Here is a 23,416-nt window from a genome sequence, read left to right on the forward strand (position 1 = left end):
GATCGTGGAGGTGAAAGCGTTTTGAACACACTTTGCCAAGCTTGTATCACCCAGGGAAGGCACGGCCGTGCAATCTGCTGTAATGGAGGGAAGGCGCGACCCAGATCAGGCACATTCGCATTCACGTGCCCGCCACGTGACTACCCAGGACTCCGTCTGTGGCTGATCTGAGGGGATGTTTGATCATTCCTCGCTCTCATATGTTTCGTATGCCTCTCACCCAGTCTCCATTACCATCCTCTTCCCCAGAGCTGCCTTAAAAATCATCTTCGTCTTCGCTTTCCAGCTCACTCCCATCCTCTCCATCAGAATCGTCCACCTCCGCCATCCCAACACACCTCTCCCAATACTGACTCCCCCGCACAAACCTGAACTTCGCACCCTCGGTGCGGTCCAAGACCGAGTCGAAGTCGTAGATAGCGACATGCTCACGGTTCATTCCGCCGATCGCCTTAAGCCATTGTCGGAGAGAGTAGGAGGGCCACTCAGCGCGATACAGAACGACAAGATCGCCGTAGAATGCCGCGAGACACTCTGCGCGGATGGCGCGGCAGGTGCGCGTGATGCTCGGTTGGGCGAGGCATTTTTTCCAGTATGCGGGGTCGTTGGTGAGGGTTGGGAAGACGGTGAGTTTGTCGGGGGTGATCGCGTAGTGGCAGATTCTGCTCCAGATTTCGGGGGGCAGGTCGAGAAGGGAGAAAGAGGTTGTCTGTTGCGGTTTAGCGGAAGCCTTTGATCGAGGATGGGGGAGGAGTTTGAACGCTTACGCTCGAGGTCGGGGGTTCGGCTTGCTCCTCTTTCATCATTTCTTCGTTCCTGTCGAAGACTGCCATGAGAAGAGCGAGGGCCTCCATCGCTGAGGTGGCTGTGGGTCGTACGAATGTTGACAAAGGATGGATGATGCGATATTTGTTTGTGCACACTGGCCAAGGTGATGTGAAACAAGGCGCAGCCCAGAGACAGAGCGCCACATTCACGTGTTCATTCACATGCCGCTTCACGATTGCATCTGTGGCCGGTTTTGAACGATGCGCAGCAAGTTGCGCAGCAGAATGACAATCGTCACCTTGCCGATAGCTGGCACGTAAATGGATGCCTTCTCTTTCACATCCGGAGTGAAGTTCTGTCATGCATTAGCATTCACCATTCTCACTTTTTCGCAAAGTCTGGGCACTCACCTTCTCGCTCGAGAAGTTGATACAGACCGCGCCCTCGCGAATCATACCCGTCGGCACCTTGAATGCCTCTCCCGGCACACCACTGATGATCACCTCGCTCACAGCCAAGCACTGCTCCAGGCCCCACCCCTCCATCTCCTTCACCTCATGCTTCTGCTTCCGTAACCCGGTGCCGCGACTGAACTGCTGCACCCCAGTGACATCAACACTGTACACCTCCGCCCCATCATTCGCCAGCAGCGCCGCCAAAGGCCGTCCCACAACCTCACTCCGATTCACAACCGTAACCCGGCGCCCAAACAGCCGGCTCCCATAATCCAGAAACGTATTGTAAATCTGCAAATGCTCGAGAATCTTGATAATCGCGAGCGGCGTGCAGGGCAGGATGGACTTGTGCGTGTTGGCGGGCGGGTCGAGGAAGCGGATGTTCTGGTACATGTTGGAGATGAGCTGGGGCGACAGGCCCTCGACGTCTTTGTACATGCTGACGGTCCATTGGAGCGTGCGGTCCCGCGTGGAGTCGAAGACGGGGTAGTACACGATCATGCCGTCTACGGCGGCGTTATGGTTTGCGTCGCGCAGTTCGTCTTCGAGGTCTTCGCGCGCGACTTCGCGGAGGTGGAAGTCGAAGCCGCTGGACAGGGTTAGTTTTGAGTGCGAAGGAAGGGCGAAGGAGAGGTAGGTAACTCACTTCTCTTTGCACGTCTTTGCCGTCCAGTCGGCGTACATTCGCGCTGCTGCATCTTGGTTGGCGAGATATCCGTACAGCGCCGGAGGTTTGTCGAGATTCTTCAGGCCGTCTTTGACTTCTTCCAGTAGCTTTTTGGCTATCGAGCCGGCGAGGACGACTTTGCAGGATGGGGCTCCATTTGGCTGGGCTGATGCAGCACCAGCCTCTGCTGTCGTTGCCATGTTTCCGCAGTCGGAGGGGCACAAAAACGGCGGGTCCTTGTTTTGTTTATTTCTTGCAGAATGGCAAGCACCGGCACCGTCCGTAATCGCGATTGTGACTCGATGTCAGAATGTCAGAAATTATTGGGATGCTGGGAAATTTTATGCATGGCAAGACCCACCCGCTGGGCATAAATTGGGAACACCCATTGAAGCCACATTCCACGACAGATATGGACATGTAGCAAAACAGCAGCATCGGAAAGAATAAGAAATGTGTGAAAAAGCATGCACACAAATCCAACTCTCACATCCTACATCAATCTACATAACGCCCCCCTCTACTCCCCTTTCACCCCTTCCTCAGCCTCCTGCTTCATGCCCTTCAACTCGTCAGGCGCCCACCTCACCAAAATCTTCTCCACCCCCGTCCTCGCATCGCGATTCTCCCTCCACATCTCCCTCGCGCACTGAATCGCCGCCTCGCGCACCGGCGGCCGCAGCATAATCAAATACAGCAGAGCCTGACACGCCAGCTGCACACGCTCCGGGTCCTCGGCGATCTTCTTGATGCGCGGAAAGATGCCGGCGGGCAGGTGGGGCACTTCGGAGAGGAAGCGGATGAGGTAGCGGCCGTCTTTGGTGTCGAGGTAGGGGGTGAGTTGGTCGAGGGTGGAGAGGGTGAGGTGGGTGTAGGTTGGGAGGGCTTTGGTGGTTGACGAGGCGGGGCGGGAGAGGCGCTCGGTGTACCATTCTTCGTTGAGCCAGGCGATTGCTGTGTCGATTCGGCGGCGCCAGTCGTACATGATGTAGGTTTGGAGGGCGTCGCGGATTTTGTCGGGGAAGGATGATGAGGAGTGCTGCCCGCTCTTGGTTTTGGTGGCGAGACTTCTGTCGTCGTTCTCGCGCTTGACGGCTGCTTCGTCTTCTTCCTCCTCTTCATCGTCTGCACCTTCCTTGGTCTCAAAAGCGGATCGAGTGGCCATGCGCACGAGCAGTGTAATCCAGCTCTCTCGCTCATGCCCTGCGATTCCAGCCCCCATTGACTGGCCGAAGCCACCGATTCGCTCCCTCTCCGCCACCCCGGCCTTTCCCGCTCTCTTCTTATCAAGCTCGTCATCTAGGTCCCGCAGCGTACCAAACAGCCTCTGCCGCGCATGCTCTCCGTATTCTAACCTTTCGTTCTCGTTCAGGGGAGGCTCGGCAGGTAACTTCATCACCTCCAGTCGCAAATGGCCCTGTCGCTCATCGCTCGTAATCGGATTGACCTGATCCGTTTCCCCAATTCCTAACACATTCGGATCATACTCCTCGTCCTCCTCGTCTCCGATGCCATCGCCAGGCCCGACTCTCGCAGCATCGACTGCGCTAGGCAGTGGCCTGCGCTGTAGCTCCAGGATCCTCGTCCGCAAGAGATTCAAGGCTTGGTCGAACTGCGTGGAATTGACGTTCTGCAGGAGCGGAGGCACCAGCTGCGCAACGATTTGCTCAGGCAAAATGCCCACATGGAAGCCCGCTGCTCGCGGATCTGCGGTGAGAGTGTATAGATCCTTGAAACTGACTGGTCCAAGGGGGAGAGGCCCGTCTGCGCGTCGTTGCTGTGCTGCGGCGCCAGAGGCTTCCGCGTCGAGCTGTAGGCGCTTGTTCGCATGAAGACCGTCAATCGGCTCATCTGGGCCTCGCTTGAGCGCGTTGGGCTGGTCGAGAAGTGATTCTGCCAAGAGATGGCGTAATCTGTCGATCTGGTTTTGAATGCGGAGCGCGAGGGTATGCGTGGGAATGCGTTTCAGGACGTTGTTGAGGAGGGAGATGGTCGTTCGTGTCATGGACTTTGCGTTGAGTCTGTCCTTGCCCGTTTGCACCGGATTGAAGGAGAGGATTGTGGCGAGGATCTTGGTAGAGATGGAGGCGCGGCGGTGGATCAAAGGCGAGAGGGCGTTCAGAGTCGAGGTGACCGTCAATGCGTCCGCCGGATTGTCTTCAAGGACCGTCAAAAGGCGATCGAGGAGCCCGCTGGCCTCGGCTTCCAGGTTGCTGGGCACAAGAATGGCATGCTCTCGCGGAACAAGGGCAAGCGAGACCTCGTTCTGATCCGGTTTCCGCGGGTCGGCAATCAAACCAGGCGTCTGCACCTGCACCACGCGCGCCACGAACTTGATACAGCATATCCGCACTCCCGCTGGCGCCGAGTCCATCCTCCGTAAAATGCCACTCTTCATCCCCATCACCTTTGCCCACACCTCCTTGACACTCTCCTCGGCGTGTGTAACCACGTACCGGAAGACGTACGGGTATATGCTTGCGAAGCACTGAATCGCACTCTTCAATACATTGACGTCCTCCTCGCCGCCACTCTGCTCCTTTCGATTCAGATATCCTTGTAGTGTGTCCAACACCCCCAAACACATCTTCTCCTTGTCCTCGGGGCTGACAACGGGACTGGCGAACGTCTCGGCAAGGAAGTCGGCGCCCCATCTCCGCAATCCTAAAGGCTGCGATGCGCCTATGACGGGCAGCACGCCCGGGACGATTTGGGGGTAGATGGCGGGGTCGCGGAGGACTATGTCGCGTGCAGAATTCAACTGCCTGATCGTGTCTTCACTGGCCATGGCGGGCGGGCGTCGAAAGTGCGCGGCGCAACAACTCGCACGATACTTGCTAGCTCCACAAGCCTCAGCGGTCGAGGATCACGCAAGGTAGAAGAGAGCGAGAGAGAAATGCTATCTAAGGTCCAGGAAAGGGTGGTGCCTCGAAAGTCGCATGGCTGCCGCGGGAGAGCACCACGGGATTGGCGATGCGGGTGTGGGTGTGGTGAATGAGGTGGTGGTTTGTCGAGTGGGATGCGCTGATTGATGAGGACAAGTGGGTGAGCACAGGTGGTGCAATGGTGTTACAGAACTCGAAGCAAACCTTCTGGGTGCGGTCTCGCGTCGCTCAAAGCGATTGTCGTGTGAAGCAGCTCTCCCTCCAGCCAAACTCTAATTGCTTAGTCATACATTCACGAGATTCATTCAGTCCGACCTTCGATCCATCTCATCAGTCGACAACCAGCTGCGACACTCACGACGGTCACCATGCGACCGACTCAGATATGGAGAATGCCACTGGGGCGGTACGTCAACCACCATCCATCCACGTACACCGGCGCTAATGATGATGTCCGCAGAATACCCCAAGCCTCCTACTATGACCAAAAGAACCGCCCGGGCGCCGCTCTCATGCGCGCTCGGCAACCCTACCTCGTCAAGAACGCCGTAACAGGCGTGTGTCTCTTAGGATTCGTGGCAGCAGTGTGTACGTCGTCCCCCTCTCCGCCAGTCCTGTTTGCGCTCCATCATCACACGTACAGAGACTGATGGATGGGAATCAGACACATGGACCCTCAAAGCTATCGGGCAGGACGACTTTTCCGATGTCCCGATTCCCGATGCGCCGACGCAGCCTGCGCATGCGCCGCATATGAGTACTGTGAAGAGCGCGGGGAGTGCGCAGTGATTATCTTGGACTGCATTCAAGAGAAGGACGGGAGCAGGAAGGTGGAGATCGTGATGGGAGGGGATTAGCGGCATTGCAAGGCGTTTGGGATACGATTAAGTGTGAGCACGATGGCACAACTACAGCGGGGTGTACAGCTATATATCGGGTGGGCTGTAGATGGCGTGATTCAAGATCCTCTCTTCCATGCCTGATGGCCTTCTTACATTTATCCGCTTCCGCAGCATGCAACACCATAGTCATGCACAGACAAACCCAGGCGTATGATAATGTGAAAGCTCTGTAAATTTGCATATGCTCTTGTCCCAGCTATATACACCTCCCATAGACAGCACACAGGTCTCCACCCTTCAATTCGAAGGCGCGGGCGCACGTCTAATCAACCTCTGCACAGGTTGCTCCGCAGGAACCTTGTTCTCCCTGACCTGCTGCAGCCTCTTGGTCTGCTCCTCTTGCGCCTCTTTCTCATACTTCTCAATCACCTTCTCCAGATTAATGCTCCCGTGTCCCGCACCCACATTCCACGGCGAGCCATGGTTGAATTGCCTGTTGTGCCAAGTCAGCATACCTCCACACAACCTTTCTTCTACCGATGCGAGGCAAGGGCAACGTACTCCGGATACCTGATAGGCGGTATCGGCTTCGAGCCCTCGTTCAAGAACAGCGTCCGGTCCGACGCCGCCTGCTCAATCATCTGTGTGTGCAGGTCGTTCCGCTGCGCCCATTTCGTCTTGTAGTCGTCGTACGTGTCGACAATCACGCGGGTAAAGTAGGGCGCTTGGCCTTCGCGGGTGTAAGAGATGGCAGCGATGGCGACGGGGATGGCAGCAAGGGCGATGAAGAAGCCGCTCTAGTTTGCACGTGGTCAGCTTCCACACATATAGCCAAGGGAATAAGTACTTACGCCGAAAGACTCGTTGGCGGGGCCGTGATCGTGCGAACCGTGGGTTTTGGGAGGGGTGTGTTCGGGGGGTTGGACGCCGGAGGCGTTCCGCCGGCATTGCCGCTGTGCTTGCGGGCGCAGGAGCCGCGCGGAGCGTACTGCTGTTCTTTGGAGCGGCTGCATGCTTGGTGTGAGGGCCAATGGGTCACTGGCGCTGGGGCATGAGGGAGGGAACGAGGTGAGGTAGCTCGGGGCGGGTTTGGATTCGCGGAGGTGGTGCTGGTGGTCCGTGCGGTCCGTTCGGCCATCACCCACAACTTGAACGTGCAAACATCGCCATCGGGAATACACTCCTCTCTTCAAGACAATGTGCTCCGAGAACACGTTGGGCAGGTTACAGCATTCTCATACGCTCCATCATAGTCATCGCTATGTCCAGTGCTACCTCGTGGAGCGAAGCCTTCGACTTGCCCAGCCCAGCACACTGCAATCGCCCGTCTTCGTGTCCATCTCTCACCACTCGATAGCTTTGCAACCCTTCAGACGATGAAGTCCTTCATCACACATCGCTTCGGACTGAACGCCGCGTAAACAACACCTAAGAGAACGCACTCTCCACCGCGTCGTCCCCAGCAGATCCCTCTTCATCCTCCTCATACTCCACCGGCTCAGCTTTGACCTTCTTCACCTGAACCTCCTCATCATCCTTCTCCTCATCATCCCTAGCCTTGCGACCTGTAGAGCTGATCAGCGTACAATCCTTCAGAAATCTGCTCACGGCAAAACTCACCACGCTTCCTCCCGGACGCGGGCGTCGCACTCTTCGACCCAACACGGCCATTCTTCGTAGGGGTTCCCGCGGCGCCGTCGTTGCCGCCCTTCTTGCCCTCAAGCAACTCCTTCGCGCGAGTCTTGACCTTGCGGAACTGGTGATCGAAACTCGACGCCGTGCGCGAGCCGTCCAGAGACGCCATCAACTCGTAGTCTTTCATTCCGAGAGTGCCGCCTTTGCTGTTCAGGGCGGCGACGAGTGCGGCCACGGTCTCGAAGGAGAAGATTGTCTTGTCGTCGCCCGCCATGATGTGTTGTGCTTAGTTGGTGGAGTGGTGGAGTCTGTGAGTAAAGGCAAGAGAGAATCAGTATATGCTTTGGCTGAGTTCAAAGTAACGAACGCAGATTGAGGACTGACGATTCTGTGCGGCGCGGGAAGGTGAGTGCTCAGCTCGCAGATTTTGGGAAATGAAGAGAGAAAGGTGAGTTTCGGGGGGCAACAGGCTGCGAAGGTGACACAAAGACTTCTTTTGCGACCTGTGGCATGTGACGAAACTTAATCGTGCATGCTGTTTGCGCGGTGAAGTGAGGTTCACTGTGAACTCTGGGAACACGATGTCTTTCGCCTCGCGGGTAGCTGCATTGTCCAAGTTTGGAGATACTGGTCACTGTCGGCGACACACCTTATCTTGCTTCGCGTTCACTTCGTCAAGACCAAAAAGCACCAGTGGGATTCAAACAGTCAGGGCAGCATTTAGAATGATATACCACAGTCAACGACATCTCATTATCTTCAGCGTAACAGCGTCCCTCCCTCATTGATGCTCCACAGCAGCAGCAACGGTATCATCACTGTTGAAGAACCCCGCGCCACCCAAGTACTTGATCACCTTGAGCGCCAACCGATCAGCCTCACCCTGCTCCTGTTCCACCAATCGCTCATGGATACTCTTCCGCTCCTTCCCATCCACGTGAGCTCGTGGGGAAGGCCTGACGCTTTGCTGCGGTCTCTGCAAACTTCTGCTCGCTACTCCATCACCCGTTCCCTCGGAGCGCTCATGCCTGAACCTGCAAGCGTCGCCATCTCGACAGTGCCCACTTGCTGCGAAGTATCTGCACACGGGTTTCTGACTGTGCGGCGCGGTGGTGGGCTCTGGCTTTGAAGTCACTTCTTCTGGTGGAGCTTCGTCGGAGTCTTCGGAGGCAGAGTCTGAGCTGATGACGGATGAGGAATCTTTCGAGCTCTCCTGGTCGTCGTCTGGAGCTGCTTCTTTCGTAACGTTGGACACTGCCATTGCTCCAGTGCTGCCGTCTATCTCTTCCAGGTGCTGAGTTTCTTCGTCATCAGGCATAACTCCTGTATCGGTGACCTTGGCCGCATTGCTGTCGTTCAAGTCACGTTGTCGTTGTGTCTCACGATTCCTCGCTTCACTGTCTGCGACTTTCTTACGCAATGCCTCGAGATGCTTCGTCTGCTCGCTCAACTGTTTCTTCATCTTCTCCAGTTCGCTCTCCGGTTTGCGAGCTGTGCTTGGCTCATGCACCTCTGACGGTCCAGATCTCTCCTTTTGGTCCATCGAGAGCTGCTGCCGCACTGCTGTAGTCCTCAATTGGCCGGTAGAAGCCCGCGCATTCAACAAATTAGCACCAGCGAGTAATCTTTTCCGCTCCTCGCCAACCCTGTAACGTGTTTCTTCCTTCTCCCTCATGCGAGCGTTCGTGGGCCACTTCTTCTGCCTCTCCTTCTTCCAATCCGCCAAGTCGGCTTGCGACGTCAGAGACATGATGACACCGTTGTGCTCAAAGGTCAGCTTGTCGCCCAGCTCGGCGTACATTGCTTCCTCGTCGACTTCGCGAGCATCATCTTCACTCTCGGAGGAGGAATGTTGTGCTTCAAGACTGGTGGGCACAAGACCGAGACTCTTGGTGCGATCTCCTGACTTAGAACGCACTGCTCGCTCGGCTCCAGCCACATGCGGTACCTCTACCCTGCTAGGTGGTGCACTTAGAGGCACACCAAAGCTCGGTATCGAAGGCGGTGTGGGAGGTGGAGGCTTTCGTTCCTGTACAGGGCCACGGAGAGCTTCAAGCTTCCGTTTGTGCCCAGCAACAGTCCTTGATGGCGAGCCACCACGGTCACTTAATAGTTGAGGTCTGGCATTCGCATGATTGGAGCCGGCGTTGGAGTTACCCCGTCCTGTAGCGAATGGTGTTGGGACAAAATTGGGATTGACATAGGCTCCAGGCGGCAAGTTCGATGTTCGCGGTTGCTGCTGTGGCCATGAGGGATTAGAATGTCCATAAGGTGCAGTATTCTGCTGTCGATCGTGCTGCCTATCGCCATTCGCAAATTGGTTGCCATCTCCGCGTCGTTGGCCACGCTGATTCTGGTATCTTCCGCGGCCCCTTCCTCGGGTTTCTGAACTGTACTGCGTTCCTTGTTGCGCACCGCCGGGCTGGTCGACTTTTGGCGGTGGCGGAGGCGGCGGCGGGAACGAGAAGCCGCTCATTCTTCCAGATGCTATCCAGTCATACTGATCATAATTTTCGTGGCCGAGCCAGGTGGTCGTTACTCGAACAAAGGATGATGTGAAAGTTCAAATGTCTGCTGCATGGGAAGCTGGAGAGGTGACGTTCAGATTGTGCGCGAATAACATGTCACGCTCCGGGTAGCCACAGGCACGCACTTTCATCCGTCCTCACTTCACGTTCTTCGAAAGATATTTCTGTCCACCCGTCTTACCACTGCACCACTGCTACCGTCCGTTCAAAAGCATTTGCTGTGCCCAGAACTGTCTACACTCTTCCAAGATGAAACTCGAAAGTGCATGCAGTCTCTCCACAATCGCCACATGTTGAAGCAGACTCTTCCTCATCCCAACACGCAAACGCGATGTATCTGCTCGTACGCATTACTATCGCCGGTTCCACACCCGCCTTCTAACCAGATCTACAGGTATCCTTAACGGATGTGGTGCAAATCCACCCCACCGACTTTAACAAGCCCGGCTACCGTGCCATCGAGGACTTCATCAACGCCAAGTACGCCGACAAAGTCATCCACAAAGTCGGCCTGTGCGTCGCCTTCCACTCCATCATCTCCACCTCCGAGGGCCTCATAGGTCACGGGACGGGAATCGTCAACGTAAACGTCGACTTCCGCCTCATCGTCTTCCGCCCCTTCAAAGGCGAGATTGTCAGCGCCATCATCACCAACGCCGCTCCTCAGGTGGGAATAGTACTCTCACATGACTTTTTCGAGGACGTTGTGGTGCCTCCGGAGACGCTCTTTCAGGACACGCGATGGGACCGAGACGAGAATGGGACGGAGCTGTTCATCTGGTATCAGAAAGCCGCGGATTACGATGAGCCAACGCCATACTACTTCGATCGTGCGGAGAAGTGCTTGTACCGCGTGGAGGAGGAGCAGTGGACCGATTTGTCGCCCCAAAAGCAGAAGCCACACTCACAATTCGCCGACCAAGGCGATGATCTCGAAGGGCGTAGGCCGCCTTACCTGATCAGGGGGAGCATGATGCTTTCGGGGTTGGGCCCTACTTTGTGGTGGTCCACGGACGAAATCGATGGGCCTGATGATGATGTGGATGGAGACGTGGATATGGATGCTCAGCCATGATTTTGCACCGCATCCAGCGCGGACCACGGCACGGTCCTGCTTAGCTATTGGAATTCCAGGGTGCAGTATGATCCCAAGACTCCCTCGCCCATCGAAGCTGTTCCATCGCGCGCAAACTCACTGCAATCAACACTCGAATGTATGCCGCCCGCCTCCACAAGGAGCAGCTTGCGGCACCGAACACTCCAAACCTCTTCGCCAATGAGGCCAACCAATAATTCCGGCTATTTCTCCGGCTCACAACCCTTCGGGCTCGTCCCAAAATCAGGCAGACAGCGGTCAATCCATCGGTCAAACTTTTCCTCAGCTCCCTTGGTATTCGCATGAATCGGTAGCCCGAGCGTGCTATACCCATCCATGAAAGCACCCGAACATTCCAGAATCCCCTTCTGTAACCAGCACATCAGCACGCACGAAAATGAACAACACCAACAGCTCCACACCACCTACCAAATCCCGAATCATATCCGAGGTCTCGAGCTCATCTTCCGTGGAAACGTTCCCCGACCGCAAAGCATGTTTGCCCGTGTACTCTTCCAGCGGAGTGCGACCCTCCAAATCGTTGACTCGCAGATCACGCGAGGCGCGAGCGGACGGCGGATGCATGGCATTTGGCTGAGACAGGAAGGCGCGCTTGGCTGGCGCTCTGCTGATTCCTTGCTGCTGGTCCTCGGCTTTGTGGTCGTCGGCCACGTCTCGCCAGTAACATTGTACCCAGAGCTCGAGCCAGTTGTTTGGCGCTGGCGGTTCATCGTCTTCCTGACTTGGCGTGGGAGTCTTTTCCGATGCCGCATGCGATTCGCAAGAGTAGAACGACTGTTGTTCGCAAGAGTGGAACGATTGCTCGGTGGATGACGACTTCGTCGGTCTGATGCTGGGTGGCTTGTCGCCGGCGAAAGAGGCGGCTGTGGATGCTGTCGAACTCATCTTTGCCATGTCTGGTTTCCGTTATCCGCAAGCCGACGATGAAGGAGATGGGTAATATACGTTGACAGCAAAAGGAAAGTGTGTTCAGTTGTGAAGGTGTAAGACATCTCATCGACACAAAGGCAAACAAGACATGTGTTTCAAACAAGGAGCGCCGTTTGTCGAAATGACAACATTTTCACTTCCTTCCTTTTTGAGCAAGACAGGAAGGAGCGATGGACGCATGGAAATGAGACCCTGCATGAGCAAACAAACACTCTATCAACGCCAACACCAAACGAAACCCGTAACCATCACCATCTGTTCGACTCAAACAGAAAAATACCCTCCATCCTGCTGCCCGTATCTTGACGACGGACTCACACTATTCCCACTCCTTGCCGATGGCGAACTCTTCGGCAAGTAACTCGACGGCATCCGGTTTTCGTCTCGCAGTTTCGTTCTTAGCGACGTTTGGCCGTAGCTGCTGCTGGGCGATAGCCGATGCTGGTACTGTCGGGCGCTGTTTGCGGCGGTGCTGGGAGAGCTCGCTGCGCTTGAGATGCCGCCAGGGCCCGCCAATGTGTTTGGTGCTGGCGGGCCTCCAGGCTCGGCAAGGTGCTCTGTGAACCGAGGCGAGCGAGGACCAGAAGACGACGAGGCACTCGTAGAGACAGGCGTTCCTTCCGCCATTGGCTGAGGATAGAACATTGTCATCGGCCGAACGCCGGCCGGCGCAGCAGTACCAAAGCCTCGACTCGTCTGATTCCAGATCGGCAATTCACCCATATTAGACTCTCGATAGCCACCTAAAACCGAATAAGTCAGCAAACAAAATCCAACACTACACAGCAGAAAGCTCCACACGTGTCGTGCAAGGCGCACCTTAGATCCACGTCTGCTCTTGATAAATCGACCGCTGCCGCGCATGTGAAGCTTTCGGAGCGGTGGCATGATACGCACCTCCTAGCGGCTGGAACACGTCGTTGAACGTGCTCAGTGATCTCTGATGCGCGTCGTACGAATTCTGCGCGGGCGAGGTCGTCATTTCGATTGGGTCTTGTGGGAGGTGCGTGATGACGATCGGGTCGTCGCGGCGTTGCTCGATTTGCTTCCGCTTGCGTTTCGCTAGTAGGGCGATGATTATTAGGATTAGACCGATGAGGAGAACACCGCCGATGACGCCGCCGACGATTGCGCCAATGGGTGCCTTTTTGCTGCTGCTTGGAGTTGCGCTTGCGGTCGGTGGGTTCGGAGTCGTCGTGTTGCTTGGTGCTGCCGGGGGCGCGAAAGCATCCGGATGCACCTTGTTGCACGTAACGTAGGTGCTCCCAGAGTTCTCCACGAAGTCGCTCTTGGGCAGAGTCGCCTTGAGATAGCAGTTTCCGCTATCCGAGCCGACGAAAGTGAAGCCCGCGCACCCTGCGGTCGAGGAGCAGGCGGAGAAGCACGAGCCGTAGCCGCCAGTGACGATGGAGACTTTGCCGTTGGATGTCGCGGTGTTGTCCGTGCCGCAGTGGATGGTGTACTCAATCTGAGATGCATCGCGGAAGACTGTTGCGTTCGCACCTGGGCAAGCAGGAGGCGTGGAGCCGGAATCGAATTTGGGATGTGTTCCGGATGCTGCTGCGTCGTCGGATGAGGTTGCGGAAAGCAGGGATGAGACTGTTAGACTAGCCGCCGTCTTTATCTCTGCCTCTCCGGCTGGTGCTGGTGCAGAGCTCGCGGGAGATGCTGCGCTAGACACAACTTCTCCATTTGCCGTCGAAGTTGCTTCTGCTGCAGGCGCAGTGCTCGGGCTCGCAGCAACCGGGTCTGATGTTGCAGCACTGCTTTGAGCGACATCGCCACTTCGGGCGGGACAGTGCGCACACGTCTTGTCGTCGCCCTTGCTGCTTCGAGAGATCTTGCCGGGACCGGGCTGTATCTGACCTTGCGGCGGTATCGCCGTTGGACGGAAATGGGGGTGCGATGCGCCGAAGGCCTTCGCTCTGCTCCAAGTTTTGTGTTCATCCTCGCGCTTCTGCTCTGTGTTGGATCTTGTCGGTTGCGCTTCGTCGTGGTGCTCCGCGTGGTGCTTGCGGCCGGAGCTCTTTGGTCCTCCGGCTGGCAGACGCATCTTGGATCTGACAGTTGAAATCTGGGAGCGCTGTGTTGACGAAGAAGTTGAAAAGACGGAAAAGAGGAAGAGCAGGTCTTTGTCGTTATGGCTGCCATGTGCTGAAATCGCTGCTTTCGGAAGTAGTCAAGGGAATAAAGAAAACATCCTTACCGGAGACGATGAAACCTTTGCCTCATCTATTTTTGCTTGTTCTATTTCTTCGCGAGCGCAGCCAGACAGGAGCAGTCCTCACGTCCGTCCTTCTCTGTGAAAGACGAAGTCGAGTGTACGTTAAGATGCAATCTTGAAGCACCAATGTCGATGTAGAGACGAGCAATTGCGCCAAGACACGATGGCGAGCGGAGGAATGCGGTCATCATTCCATGGGCACGGTTGAGGAATGAGGAATGCTGGCCGGTTCCGGTCTATCTTTTTATACGCTTTCGAACACGATTCTAGTCTTCCTACCCCTTCGCTGAGTTTTAGCAAACGTGAGCATACGTGGTAGCCCGTACCGTGTAGACTCACAGCGCTTCGCTTTGCAGCAATTGGCCTCTCGTCCATCATAGTCGGCTATCATGCAGTCACCGTCTCTTCTCCACCGCCTCTCTCAGCTTCGCAATCACCTGAGCCGGATCTTGAGCGCCAAAAACAGCGCTGCCAGCCACAATCACATTGGCGCCGGCGTCTGCAGCGACATCAATTGTCTTCTCTGATAGCCCGCCGTCAACTTCGATGTTGAGTTCCGGGTAGCGCTTCCGAAGCGCTTCGACTTTGGGCATCATGTCGGGCATGAACTTTTGCCCGCCGAACCCCGGCTCCACTGTCATTACGAGCGCCATCTTGCATGCTGTTAGAAGACCAAGCGGAAGAAGGATCACGACGATTCAAACATACCTCTGGCACTTCATCTTTATTGCCATTGTCGAAGATGTCGTACAATACTTTGACGTCTGTGCCGGGTTTGATGGCGATACCGGCTCGCATGCCTTGGTCATGAATGAACTTAATGAGTTCTTTGGGATTAGTCTTCCGATCCGTGTGCGTTTCCGGTGACTCGGCGGCAGTGGAATCAATGGCAGCTTCGTAATGGAAACAGTATAGATCGCAACCAGCTTTCTGAAAATCCTTGACCCATTTCTTCGGCTACTGACGTCCATCAGCAATCTTCGGCAGTCAATAGCGATACAGCAAGCATACCTCACTAATCATCATGTGGCAATCGAAAGTGCCCTTGCCATACACTTCTTTCGGCCGATCCACGTGGCTGCGAATCATGGTGACGACCGGGGCGCCAAAAGTGATATTGGGCACGAAATGGCCGTCCATGATGTCCACGTGCAGCCAGTCGGCGCCATGCGAGATTGTGTCGGAACATGCTTTGCCCAAAGCGCCGAAGTCTGCGGATAGAATTGATGGGGCGATGATGGCTTGAGGCGCCATGTTTGAGGGTGATGGTGGAGTGATGAGCGCGGGCGGCTACAATTGTGTCACTTGAAGCGCTCCTTGTCGAGACACGCTATGAAGAACCTCTTTCCGAGAACGGCGCGTTTTGATTGTCCTCGGAGATAGATGATGGTGTTCTGCTAACAGGCCGCTCGCATCCGGCGATCGTAGTCCAAAAAGCCAAGTCTTATCTCGGAAGAGCTCCTGTTCTGGCAGCCAACCTCGTCCGGAACAGTTAGACACCGAGTTCGCTTCGAGTTACTCCGAAAAATGATCGCCAGCAGGCTGGTTGCACATTGACGCTGTGTTCAATAAGGTACTTCGTCATGCAGTAACATCTTGCTTGCAGTTGCGAGGGCGTGCCGGACCGACAGCGGGCCCTTCCGCTGCCAATCAAATTCCACTTCACCACTCCTGCTCGCGCCCATCTCCTATCCTCACCACGCATTAACCCACCCTGAAAGGCACAGCCACGTTCTGGAAGATCTTCACATCCGTGCGAAGCCCGGCATGCCCACGTATAGCCATACAGGGTCAGACCTGCGAGGCGCCTGGAGTAGTCAGGCGTGAAATACGAAATGCCGGCGTCAGCCCCTCTCATTGGCTGGCTTCGCGCCCTGAAGCAAACAATCAAATGGGCGGGCGTCTGCAACATCTTCCGCCTTGGAGAGCACGTCGCTCATTCGTGCATGCCTCTGAATGCCGGTCGCACCTGACCCATCAGATTGCCACCCAACGCGCCGACCCAGAGAATGAGGCTCTTTTCATAGCGCCAGCCTTGGCCGCTACGAGGTCACGTTGCTTCGTCATTTTCCTAACCGCCCTCTCGTCAACGTCTATCCATCCCCGGCGTCAACCCTTTCCTCGGCACATCGCGCTTTGTAGATCTCCATAAGGTACTTTCATTTCGTTCTGTCTTCTGTCTCTTTCATACACCTTTACTTGTGCGTCGAAGTCCTTCGCTTTACTCTACACTGTACATTTCCATCGCTCGAATATCTGTGAACCACATACCGCTGGCCGGTGTACTGTCGCTTTCAACATACTCAGACTTCACATTCCTACGGCTGACCCCCGCGATACACCACTCTCAAACTGTTGACCGTCTTACACCAAAGGATCCTAAATATTTGCGCCGACCTCCGCCATGGACCGACACACGGTGATCGAAGACGCCCCCCAAGTGTCGGTTCGGAGAATCCCACCACAACTACAGCCACGATCCTTCGCGTTGTCGCCAATGAGCGACAGCTTCCCAACACCAAAGGCAAATCGAACCATGGCGCCCTTGATGGAGTTGGTGGCGGAGTCGCCCACCACCTCAGACACACAGTCCGACGACAACTCCATGTGGAGCAAGCGCACTTCGGGAAGCGTCTTTGACGAAATGTACGACGTCTCGGAAAGCGAGTCGGAGGGTGAGGTGCCCATCAAGCTCTCTCATTCTATCAAAAAGCGCATTGTCATGGGAAGGCACAAATACCCGCCGTTGGTCATTCCTTCGCCCAGCGAATGGCCGACGGTTGACAAGATGAAGGCTACCACGACTCCACTCTCACCCATTCCGAAGATCGATCTTGCCCCATCGATCCTGGCCACGCTCCGATCTGGTCGTGTGCCCAGCACGTGCTCCACGCCATCGCTTGATGGCAATTCGACCGACGAAGAGCTAGCTTTGTCTAGCTGTCCTTCGACTCCTGACGTTGCGAATCGGGCCAACGACGACTCGACATGGGAGATACCCATTCAACTGGATCCGTCAAGTATCTCTCTCCTCCGCCAAATCCACGGCGTCGAGGAGCCTGAACCCCTCGAAACAGTGATCGAGGTGCCGGAAGAGGAAATCCAGGAAATGCGCCAAGTGGTCGAGTCTCCTCGGCAAGCACAGCGAATGAGACTCGAAACGCAGAACTTGACGCCGGCAAATCCCATCGATGCCGCGGAGGAGCTTTCTGACCTGTCTATCCCGACACCTGGAGGTTTCTTTGCCTCATTGAGCTCATCTGCTGCAAGGCACACTTGGTGTGCGAATCAGAGAGCCCCGCCGACCAGTGTCGCCACCGAATTCTACGATGTCCCTTTCCGCTCAGCGACGGCAGAACCGCCACCGACCAGCACAGCTGCACGGTTCTACAACCTACCCTGGCAAGAACGATCTGGAAGTCCTGTTCAGCAAATCATCACGATCGATACCGAACTCTCAGAATCCCCTGAGCCGCTAACCGCGAGAAGAATTGGCTTCTCCCCCGTGGACGGCGTGATCGAAGTTGACGAGATCGATGAAAAATACGATGACGCCCTCAAAGAAAGTGCAGCTGCCAGTCTCGATCGAACTATGCTCTGGCTCCACGCACAGACAGACTACATGAAAGCTGTGTGCAAGGCGGAGGCGGAGGATGATGTCGATGATGATGTGCTCGACAGCTTCACGAACACTGTCAACGCAGTGCCAAAGACTCCAGAACAGAAAATTGCAGCAACTCTGGAGCACGTCTCACCAAAGAAGACCGTGAGGTGGGCAGACGAGAAGCCTTCGGCGTTGGAAGAACCGGCAGTTGCGGCTGAGGAGAAGCGACGAATCTCGCCCATTCATGATGGGACATTTTGGGAGGGCTGGCGGCATACAAAGCGATCACAACGAGCTCGAGACGTTTTCCTACACCGCCAAGCGAGAGCAGAGGCAGAGCATGTCAAACGGATCAGCAGTCAGAAGCAACACCTGGACCAGCTGCAAGGCAGATATCAGATTACCTGCACAGACCGGCCGGCACCTTCCAGACCAATATCAGATCTCCTCGCCAAACCGGACGAAGACGACAAAGCGGATGTCATTGGTCGAGCTGAGCGGGAGAGACAAGCACTGGAGCAGATGCAATCGTCTTCATGGCACCTGGCCGCCCATAGGGAGATCGCGGGAGGCAAGCTTCTGACCAGCCCGATTGTGCAAAGCTTTAAAGGCCGGACAGACGTGCGCATTCTGGACGTTGACGGCCAGGTGCATTGCGGCTGGGCGTGGAGCGTAGCTTTGGAACACCCCGACGCCGCAGTTTACACGACCGTTTCCTCGGATGCGGAAGCTCATGTTGCGCAGTCGACGCTCGACGGCCCAGCAAACCACTGCGTCGTCGCGGCTCCAAAGCCGTGGGAGCTTCCGTTCGCCGACAATCACTTCGACATCATCTCCGCCCGCAACCTCTACGCCAATCTAAAGACCGTCTATCCACAGAGCCACGCAGCAGACGAATGGGACCTCACACTACAAGAGTGTCTACGCTGCTTGAAGCCCGGAGGCTACCTGGAGTTCAACCTACTCGACGCCGAGCTCGCCCATCCCGAACCCGCATGTCAAGCCCTAGGCGTAGAATTCGCCTTCAGTCTCAAAACGCGCGGCTACGACCCCTGCTCAGGCCGCACTTTCCTTCCTCGCCTCAAGCGCGCCGGCTTCGAAAGCATCAAGCGCGCCTGGATGATCCTGCCCGTCGCCGACGTCATCCCCCGCTGGCAGGACCTAGGCAAGTCGTGCGAGAGCGCAGACGCCATCGCAACGGAGAAGATCATCGGCCCGAACGGCGAGGTGAGCGTGTATGCGCCTGCTGTCGTGGGGAGTACGAGGGATGTGCGGGCCATGACGGGCCTGGTGGGGGCGAGGATGTGGGAGCAGTGGATTTTGAAGCTGCATTGTGAGATGGGGCGGGAGGAGGCGAGGGGGTTGGAGGGGGTTGCGAAGGCTTTGGAGGAGTGTGGGAAGGGGAATGCGGGGTGGAGGTGTTTGGTTGGGTGGGCGAGGAAGGCTGCGGTGTAGGATAGGATGGACAGGATGGGATGTTGTTGAAGGGCTGGGCTGCTTGATGCAGTTCAGTGTAGAGGTGGTTGTAATTGATAATCTACACACAAAATCATCAAGTTCGACTCTTCATGCTCGGATTAATAAGATGCTTCATTGTCGCAGCCTGATGCATGTATCGCTGGCCTTGCCTCCATGCCAATGTCTTGGCATTTGAAGTGAAGCTCCATAAATTCTGCGCGCGCTTCATCCTCCAAGTCCACCTCACCAACGAACCATGCCCACGCCCACCATAACAAACCCACGATAACACGCTTCTACCCAGCTCCTCGTCCCCGTCTCCATCTCGCGCTACCGTCAAAATGCTCTTCTTCAGCTTCTTCAAAACGCTCGTGAACCACGAAGTGACGGTGGAGCTCAAGAACGACATCTCCATCCGCGGCACCCTCAAGAGCGTGGATCAGTACCTGAACATCAAACTGGACGACATCTCGGTGGTAGATGAGTTGAAGTATCCGCATTTGGTACGTCTTACTGGTCGGCAATCTACATGGTTGGAAGGGTAGAGTGATCAGCGGTGCACGAGCGAGGACTGCTGGCGCGGACTGTGGCACACGATTTGAAGGGATACGCATGCTGACGACGTTTGTGCGGCACAGAGCTCGGTCAAGAACGTCTTTATCCGAGGCAGTGTGGTGCGATATGTGCACCTGCCCGCTGCGGCGGTAGATACGCCGTTATTGGAGGATGCAACAAGACGAGGTTCGTACACCGGTGTGATTGAATTGGCGGTGTGCGTCTTCGCGATTGCTGACCGCTTGATTGCTTGGTACAGAGGCTTCGCAAACGGCTGCCAAAGCGAAACAGGGCACGTGAGGGAACTAGCAGCAGGATGATTTGTTGCTGGAAGTCATGAGCGGTGTGACACGGTATTGCACCGTTCGACGGGCTCCACCTACGTTTCGAGATACGAAGGATGCTGTGCGCAGCGTATGCACCATCCCTATCACTGGGGCGCCGCGGAGATGAGGCGGATGACGATGACGAAGAACCGTACGTGCGTACGTATGGGTACACCGAGGGTTGTACGCGGACAGCCGCTGCACGTAGCTCGGTGCGAGATCGCAATCGAAATCGAACTCAAGTTCTTCAAGGCTCTCTCGCGCTACGCAGATCACTAGTTCTCCAGCTGACCTTCAAACTCCACTCCCCACCACAATCTGAAAACCCAGTCGACGGGAGTAACGGAAAGGACTTCGAGGTCCTCCAAACTAGCAGCATCTTAAACGGTGAGATACCGTCCTCCAAAACGGACACAAAGATTTGCTGCAAGGCACAGATGCAACCTCCCGGCTTGACAGGTTACACCAAAATACATGTACCTACTGAGGAGTGAACAACTGCGTTTGCAGTTCACTGTCATACTGACCACAGTGTCATCGATGCTGCTACGCGTGCGCACGGCTGCAGCGATGAGTCGGCTATGCGTCGTGCAGACCAATATCACAGAGGGTAAGAGCGTCTTACGGTTGCACTGCTCTGTTCTTGACTCCCGTGATGACGGGAGTGCGCGTTCTGTCGATGCTGCCGTCTGGTGTGATCATGCATCGTCAAATGGAAAGGCACCAGCAACACACAAAACCCGCTCGTCCCCTCGTCCTTCATCTCTCTTTTCTTTCCTTCCATATACACCTCAACTCAACACCACCGCACCTCACCCTCTCCAACCAAGCCCTCAAACCCCTGCCAACCCCATCCTCCACACCACCAAGCAATCAACATGAAGCCAACCCTCTTCCTCCTGCCCAGCACAGCCCTCGCAGCTTCCTACCAGCTCGTCAAAAACTACTGCCCCAGCACCCTCTACCTGACAATCTACAACAACGGCAGCACCACCGGCCCCTTCGAACTGCCCAGCGGACAAGCGTACATCAACCCCATCGCCGGCACGGGCAACACGGCCACGCTGTCGCACTCGGCCGACATCTTCTCCAACCAAGTCGCGAAGCTGATTCTGGGGACGAGCGTCAGTGATGACATTTTGTACTGGTGAGTCTTTTACTTTTCTGTGGGCGGGTGGGTGATGGACTGGCTGACGTGCGTGGCAGGAGCGTGAACAATGCTTCTGGCGATCCCTTTGCTGGCGAGCAGTGGGATGTGACGTCTGATGGGACGACGGCGAATGTGTGTGGCAATGCCACGCGCTATGGGCCGGCGGTTTTCGCTTGCCAGGACAATGCGGTTACGTTGACGTTGAGTGCGTGTTGATGGAGAATTCCTAATCGTGGCGAGGCAAACGAGCTGACGAGTGTGAAGATGCGTGCTCGGATTGAAGCCGGCCTTGAGGCTGGAGATGATCAACCTTGGTTCGATGGAGAAGGGAATGTCGGAGACGGGATGTAATGTGAGGCTGAATCCTATGTGGACTGTAGCGGCATTCTATGCAAAACATGGCCTAGATTCCTCAGTGCTTCGATGGCACCCTTCTCTTCCCATCCGCCTTGTAGGCAGCTGCTCTCTTCGCGCTGCGACCGGTCGGCTTGCCTCCCTTCTTCTTGCCCAGCTTCAAGCCTGACTTGCCACTCTTGCTGCTGGCTCTGTGGCCTTCGAAAACAAACGACTCGGGCTTCTTGATGCCATTTGGCAGTTCGTCTCCGCCACTCCGGTCTCTGACATCTCGCCTAGCTGTAGGACGGCGAATCTGAGCTGCAGCCGCCTTGCCGTACAGCTTGCCTGCCCTTCCGACCTGCGATGCCTCTTCACCAGTAATCTTCCGCCGATAGCCAGTGGCACTCGGCCGATCCGCGCCCTCTGCACTTCTCGGTTTGACGTTCCTCTTGATCGCCTTCGCCCGACTCACCCTCAGCTTCCTCGGCAGCATAGGCGGGAATTTCTTCTCGTTCAAACCCAGGGCCGCCTCGACCGCCATCCCGTCTTCAAACTGCACATACGCAATGCCCTTGCCCACTCGGGTCGCACTGTCTCTGACAACGCGCACGCTCTCGATCTTGCCGCACTTGGCAAAGGTGCGCCACAGCCCCTCCTCCACATCAGCGGGGATCTTGCTGCGTTTCCGCGTCTCCCTTCCATCCTCTTCATTCGCATCCTGGATGTTGCTCTCGTCGTCCACGAAGCCTAGATTGCCCACGAATACGCAGCGGCGGTGGTCGACAGCGGCGGGGTGGGCGACGGAGTCTACGCGGAGATGGCGGTCGAGCACGATGCTGCCGTTCAGATGTCTGACTGCTTCCCGCACGAGCATGGGCGAGGAGTAGACGGCGTAGGCGTTTGTGGATTTCGTCGTGGCGTCCATGACTTCCCTTTTGGCGAAGGCGGCTTTCTTGGGGAGTGTAGCGGTGTATGGTGCGGAGCGGAAGCGGATGGATTCCAGGCTGTGCTTTGCAGTGCTTTCTTTGGGTTGCGGAGCGTTTTCAAAGACGGACTTGAGGTGATTGAGGAGGATCTTCCTTGACGCTTTGGAGGAGATTGCGGTCGTCGACACATTTCCGAGGAACACGGTCCTTTTGGCCTTGTCGAGCTCATTGTTGGCAGCTTGTTCGGTCTCGTGGCGCGGAGGAGGGGAGAGGTCCTCATCGTCGGAGGCATGCTCGATCTGAACGCCGTCCGTTTCTTCGTCCGAAACTGCTTCCTCACCATCTGCAGCCACTTCATCTGCGTCTTCCTGGTCGACCTGCGTCCTCTTCCGCTCTTCGCCGACAGCTTGTGCGTCTTTGGCTTCTTCGCGCGCCAAGCGGCGCATGTACGCATCCTCGACCTCCTCACCCTCCTGTTTCTTCTTGCGCTTTCGCTTGCTGCTCTGTTCAGAACTTCCTACATCCTCCGGAGGTACAGCCTTGGCTGCGGTAGTGTCCGATTGTTGAATAGGTTCGGAGTCTTCGCCGTTCTCCTCCTCTTCATCGTCCACGAAAGATGAGGCCGGGACATCTGGGCTGGGTACGCGGGTTACTCGAACCAGTGGTGTCGCCTGGATTGAGATTAGTTAGGCTGTATTAAGATTACAAACTCCAAGCAGCTCTCACCTCTGCAGCGAAAAGAGACGAAAGCGCCGGGTTGATGCTCTTCTCATCCGCGAGCAGGGAGAAGGTAGTAGGCTCGGAGGCAGCCTTGCTTTCTTTCTTCGACTTCTTATCGACGGCCTTGTCCTTCTTGTGCTTCTTGGCTGCTTTGTCCGCGCCATCGTCGGTGGTCTTGCGTTTCGCCATGGTGCAATATGCTCGTCGCTGCGAGTGCCAATGTTCCGGCTCAGGATTAAGCCTTTGCTTCACTCTTTTTTCGAGCTGCGCTCAGGCTTCTGCCTTATCGA

General features: G+C 56.0%; 16 protein-coding genes across 16 annotated transcripts; 5 read left to right on the forward strand and 11 right to left on the reverse strand.

The window, feature by feature from the left end:
* Nucleotides 1–68: 68 nt before the first annotated feature.
* BDY17DRAFT_183018 (uncharacterized protein) lies at nucleotides 69–928 on the reverse strand. Its single transcript, XM_033729928.1, has 2 exons — nucleotides 768–928; nucleotides 69–709 (listed from the first exon to the last, which is right to left on the reverse strand). Exons 1-2 carry the CDS (start codon nucleotides 852–854, stop codon nucleotides 257–259), a joined length of 540 nt encoding a protein of 179 aa, XP_033587690.1. The 5' UTR covers nucleotides 855–928; the 3' UTR covers nucleotides 69–256.
* BDY17DRAFT_183017 (uncharacterized protein) lies at nucleotides 929–2,224 on the reverse strand. Its single transcript, XM_033729927.1, has 3 exons — nucleotides 1,870–2,224; nucleotides 1,179–1,812; nucleotides 929–1,123 (listed from the first exon to the last, which is right to left on the reverse strand). The coding sequence occupies exons 1-3, from the start codon at nucleotides 2,088–2,090 to the stop codon at nucleotides 998–1,000; spliced, it is 981 nt and encodes a 326-aa protein (XP_033587691.1). The 5' UTR covers nucleotides 2,091–2,224; the 3' UTR covers nucleotides 929–997.
* Nucleotides 2,175–4,986, reverse strand: BDY17DRAFT_300727 (uncharacterized protein). Its single transcript, XM_033734113.1, has one exon. The coding sequence runs from the start codon at nucleotides 4,676–4,678 to the stop codon at nucleotides 2,411–2,413; it is 2,268 nt and encodes a 755-aa protein (XP_033587692.1). The 5' UTR covers nucleotides 4,679–4,986; the 3' UTR covers nucleotides 2,175–2,410.
* Nucleotides 4,987–5,111: 125 nt separating this feature from the next.
* On the forward strand, nucleotides 5,112–5,846 carry BDY17DRAFT_300729 (uncharacterized protein). The gene is made up of 3 exons (XM_033734114.1): nucleotides 5,112–5,181; nucleotides 5,236–5,363; nucleotides 5,440–5,846. Exons 1-3 carry the CDS (start codon nucleotides 5,144–5,146, stop codon nucleotides 5,562–5,564), a joined length of 291 nt encoding a protein of 96 aa, XP_033587693.1. The 5' UTR covers nucleotides 5,112–5,143; the 3' UTR covers nucleotides 5,565–5,846.
* Nucleotides 5,829–6,668, reverse strand: BDY17DRAFT_300732 (uncharacterized protein). The gene is made up of 3 exons (XM_033734115.1): nucleotides 6,469–6,668; nucleotides 6,179–6,414; nucleotides 5,829–6,110 (listed from the first exon to the last, which is right to left on the reverse strand). The coding sequence occupies exons 1-3, from the start codon at nucleotides 6,628–6,630 to the stop codon at nucleotides 5,915–5,917; spliced, it is 594 nt and encodes a 197-aa protein (XP_033587694.1). The 5' UTR covers nucleotides 6,631–6,668; the 3' UTR covers nucleotides 5,829–5,914.
* Nucleotides 6,669–6,757: 89 nt separating this feature from the next.
* Nucleotides 6,758–7,959, reverse strand: BDY17DRAFT_300735 (uncharacterized protein). Its single transcript, XM_033734116.1, has 2 exons — nucleotides 7,612–7,959; nucleotides 6,758–7,562 (listed from the first exon to the last, which is right to left on the reverse strand). The coding sequence occupies exon 2, from the start codon at nucleotides 7,524–7,526 to the stop codon at nucleotides 7,170–7,172; it is 357 nt and encodes a 118-aa protein (XP_033587695.1). The 5' UTR covers nucleotides 7,527–7,562; nucleotides 7,612–7,959; the 3' UTR covers nucleotides 6,758–7,169.
* Nucleotides 7,960–7,961: 2 nt separating this feature from the next.
* Nucleotides 7,962–9,820, reverse strand: BDY17DRAFT_300737 (uncharacterized protein). Its single transcript, XM_033734117.1, has one exon. The coding sequence runs from the start codon at nucleotides 9,726–9,728 to the stop codon at nucleotides 8,034–8,036; it is 1,695 nt and encodes a 564-aa protein (XP_033587696.1). The 5' UTR covers nucleotides 9,729–9,820; the 3' UTR covers nucleotides 7,962–8,033.
* Nucleotides 9,821–10,111: 291 nt separating this feature from the next.
* Nucleotides 10,112–10,855, forward strand: BDY17DRAFT_311901 (RNA polymerase III subunit Rpc25-domain-containing protein; the record flags this gene model as incomplete). Its single annotated transcript, XM_033735584.1, has 2 exons — nucleotides 10,112–10,123; nucleotides 10,175–10,855. The coding sequence occupies 2 exons, from the start codon at nucleotides 10,112–10,114 to the stop codon at nucleotides 10,853–10,855; spliced, it is 693 nt and encodes a 230-aa protein (XP_033587697.1).
* Nucleotides 10,856–11,079: 224 nt separating this feature from the next.
* Nucleotides 11,080–11,791, reverse strand: BDY17DRAFT_325846 (uncharacterized protein; the record flags this gene model as incomplete). The annotated part of the gene is made up of 2 exons (XM_033737415.1): nucleotides 11,080–11,244; nucleotides 11,306–11,791. The coding sequence occupies 2 exons, from the start codon at nucleotides 11,789–11,791 to the stop codon at nucleotides 11,080–11,082; spliced, it is 651 nt and encodes a 216-aa protein (XP_033587698.1).
* A 150-nt stretch (nucleotides 11,792–11,941) lies between these two features.
* Nucleotides 11,942–14,122, reverse strand: BDY17DRAFT_183160 (uncharacterized protein). The gene is made up of 2 exons (XM_033729929.1): nucleotides 12,725–14,122; nucleotides 11,942–12,570 (listed from the first exon to the last, which is right to left on the reverse strand). The coding sequence occupies exons 1-2, from the start codon at nucleotides 13,878–13,880 to the stop codon at nucleotides 12,092–12,094; spliced, it is 1,635 nt and encodes a 544-aa protein (XP_033587699.1). The 5' UTR covers nucleotides 13,881–14,122; the 3' UTR covers nucleotides 11,942–12,091.
* A 324-nt stretch (nucleotides 14,123–14,446) lies between these two features.
* BDY17DRAFT_253970 (ribulose-phosphate 3-epimerase) lies at nucleotides 14,447–15,305 on the reverse strand (the record flags this gene model as incomplete). The annotated part of the gene is made up of 3 exons (XM_033731387.1): nucleotides 14,447–14,704; nucleotides 14,760–15,008; nucleotides 15,063–15,305. 3 exons carry the CDS (start codon nucleotides 15,303–15,305, stop codon nucleotides 14,447–14,449), a joined length of 750 nt encoding a protein of 249 aa, XP_033587700.1.
* A 119-nt stretch (nucleotides 15,306–15,424) lies between these two features.
* Nucleotides 15,425–16,209, reverse strand: BDY17DRAFT_183165 (uncharacterized protein). The gene has a single exon (XM_033729930.1). The coding sequence runs from the start codon at nucleotides 15,961–15,963 to the stop codon at nucleotides 15,544–15,546; it is 420 nt and encodes a 139-aa protein (XP_033587701.1). The 5' UTR covers nucleotides 15,964–16,209; the 3' UTR covers nucleotides 15,425–15,543.
* A 1,464-nt stretch (nucleotides 16,210–17,673) lies between these two features.
* BDY17DRAFT_253596 (uncharacterized protein) lies at nucleotides 17,674–19,110 on the forward strand (the record flags this gene model as incomplete). Its single annotated transcript, XM_033731352.1, has 1 exon — nucleotides 17,674–19,110. The coding sequence occupies one exon, from the start codon at nucleotides 17,674–17,676 to the stop codon at nucleotides 19,108–19,110; it is 1,437 nt and encodes a 478-aa protein (XP_033587702.1).
* A 344-nt stretch (nucleotides 19,111–19,454) lies between these two features.
* Nucleotides 19,455–19,968, forward strand: BDY17DRAFT_325850 (uncharacterized protein; the record flags this gene model as incomplete). Its single annotated transcript, XM_033737416.1, has 3 exons — nucleotides 19,455–19,616; nucleotides 19,752–19,854; nucleotides 19,928–19,968. The coding sequence occupies 3 exons, from the start codon at nucleotides 19,455–19,457 to the stop codon at nucleotides 19,966–19,968; spliced, it is 306 nt and encodes a 101-aa protein (XP_033587703.1).
* Nucleotides 19,969–20,872: 904 nt separating this feature from the next.
* BDY17DRAFT_311905 (uncharacterized protein) lies at nucleotides 20,873–21,360 on the forward strand (the record flags this gene model as incomplete). The annotated part of the gene is made up of 2 exons (XM_033735585.1): nucleotides 20,873–21,141; nucleotides 21,201–21,360. The coding sequence occupies 2 exons, from the start codon at nucleotides 20,873–20,875 to the stop codon at nucleotides 21,358–21,360; spliced, it is 429 nt and encodes a 142-aa protein (XP_033587704.1).
* Nucleotides 21,361–21,556: 196 nt separating this feature from the next.
* BDY17DRAFT_317872 (uncharacterized protein) lies at nucleotides 21,557–23,315 on the reverse strand (the record flags this gene model as incomplete). Its single annotated transcript, XM_033736142.1, has 2 exons — nucleotides 21,557–23,077; nucleotides 23,133–23,315. 2 exons carry the CDS (start codon nucleotides 23,313–23,315, stop codon nucleotides 21,557–21,559), a joined length of 1,704 nt encoding a protein of 567 aa, XP_033587705.1.
* Between the last annotated feature and the right edge of the window lie 101 nt (nucleotides 23,316–23,416).

Source organism: Neohortaea acidophila, assembly GCF_010093505.1.
Source record: "Neohortaea acidophila strain CBS 113389 unplaced genomic scaffold BDY17scaffold_8, whole genome shotgun sequence".
NCBI lineage: Eukaryota > Fungi > Ascomycota > Dothideomycetes > Mycosphaerellales > Teratosphaeriaceae > Neohortaea > Neohortaea acidophila.

Excerpts from the sequence above, each read along its gene's own strand:
- BDY17DRAFT_300737 (XM_033734117.1), bottom strand. The coding sequence starts at position 9,728 with ATGAGCGGCTTCTCGTTCCCGCCGCCGCCTCCGCCACCGCCAAAAGTC.
- BDY17DRAFT_300727 (XM_033734113.1), bottom strand. The coding sequence starts at position 4,678 with ATGGCCAGTGAAGACACGATCAGGCAGTTGAATTCTGCACGCGACATA.
- BDY17DRAFT_183018 (XM_033729928.1), bottom strand. The coding sequence starts at position 854 with ATGGAGGCCCTCGCTCTTCTCATGGCAGTCTTCGACAGGAACGAAGAA. Across the intron at positions 710-767 it reads CCGAACCCCCGACCTCGAGC|ACAACCTCTTTCTCCCTTCT; the intron begins GTAAGCGTTCAA and ends AAACCGCAACAG.
- BDY17DRAFT_300732 (XM_033734115.1), bottom strand. The coding sequence starts at position 6,630 with ATGCAGCCGCTCCAAAGAACAGCAGTACGCTCCGCGCGGCTCCTGCGC. Across the intron at positions 6,415-6,468 it reads CCGCCAACGAGTCTTTCGGC|AGCGGCTTCTTCATCGCCCT; the intron begins GTAAGTACTTAT and ends CGTGCAAACTAG. Across the intron at positions 6,111-6,178 it reads CCGCCTATCAGGTATCCGGA|GCAATTCAACCATGGCTCGC; the intron begins GTACGTTGCCCT and ends TTGGCACAACAG.
- BDY17DRAFT_183160 (XM_033729929.1), bottom strand. The coding sequence starts at position 13,880 with ATGCGTCTGCCAGCCGGAGGACCAAAGAGCTCCGGCCGCAAGCACCAC. Across the intron at positions 12,571-12,724 it reads CGTGTTCCAGCCGCTAGGAG|GTGGCTATCGAGAGTCTAAT; the intron begins GTGCGTATCATG and ends ATTCGGTTTTAG.
- BDY17DRAFT_300729 (XM_033734114.1), top strand. The coding sequence starts at position 5,144 with ATGCGACCGACTCAGATATGGAGAATGCCACTGGGGCG. Across the intron at positions 5,182-5,235 it reads TGGAGAATGCCACTGGGGCG|AATACCCCAAGCCTCCTACT; the intron begins GTACGTCAACCA and ends TGATGTCCGCAG. Across the intron at positions 5,364-5,439 it reads AGGATTCGTGGCAGCAGTGT|ACACATGGACCCTCAAAGCT; the intron begins GTACGTCGTCCC and ends GATGGGAATCAG.
- BDY17DRAFT_183165 (XM_033729930.1), bottom strand. The coding sequence starts at position 15,963 with ATGTTGCAGACGCCCGCCCATTTGATTGTTTGCTTCAGGGCGCGAAGC.
- BDY17DRAFT_183017 (XM_033729927.1), bottom strand. The coding sequence starts at position 2,090 with ATGGCAACGACAGCAGAGGCTGGTGCTGCATCAGCCCAGCCAAATGGA. Across the intron at positions 1,813-1,869 it reads GCAAAGACGTGCAAAGAGAA|CGGCTTCGACTTCCACCTCC; the intron begins GTGAGTTACCTA and ends AACCCTGTCCAG. Across the intron at positions 1,124-1,178 it reads TCAACTTCTCGAGCGAGAAG|AACTTCACTCCGGATGTGAA; the intron begins GTGAGTGCCCAG and ends AATGCATGACAG.
- BDY17DRAFT_300735 (XM_033734116.1), bottom strand. The coding sequence starts at position 7,526 with ATGGCGGGCGACGACAAGACAATCTTCTCCTTCGAGACCGTGGCCGCA.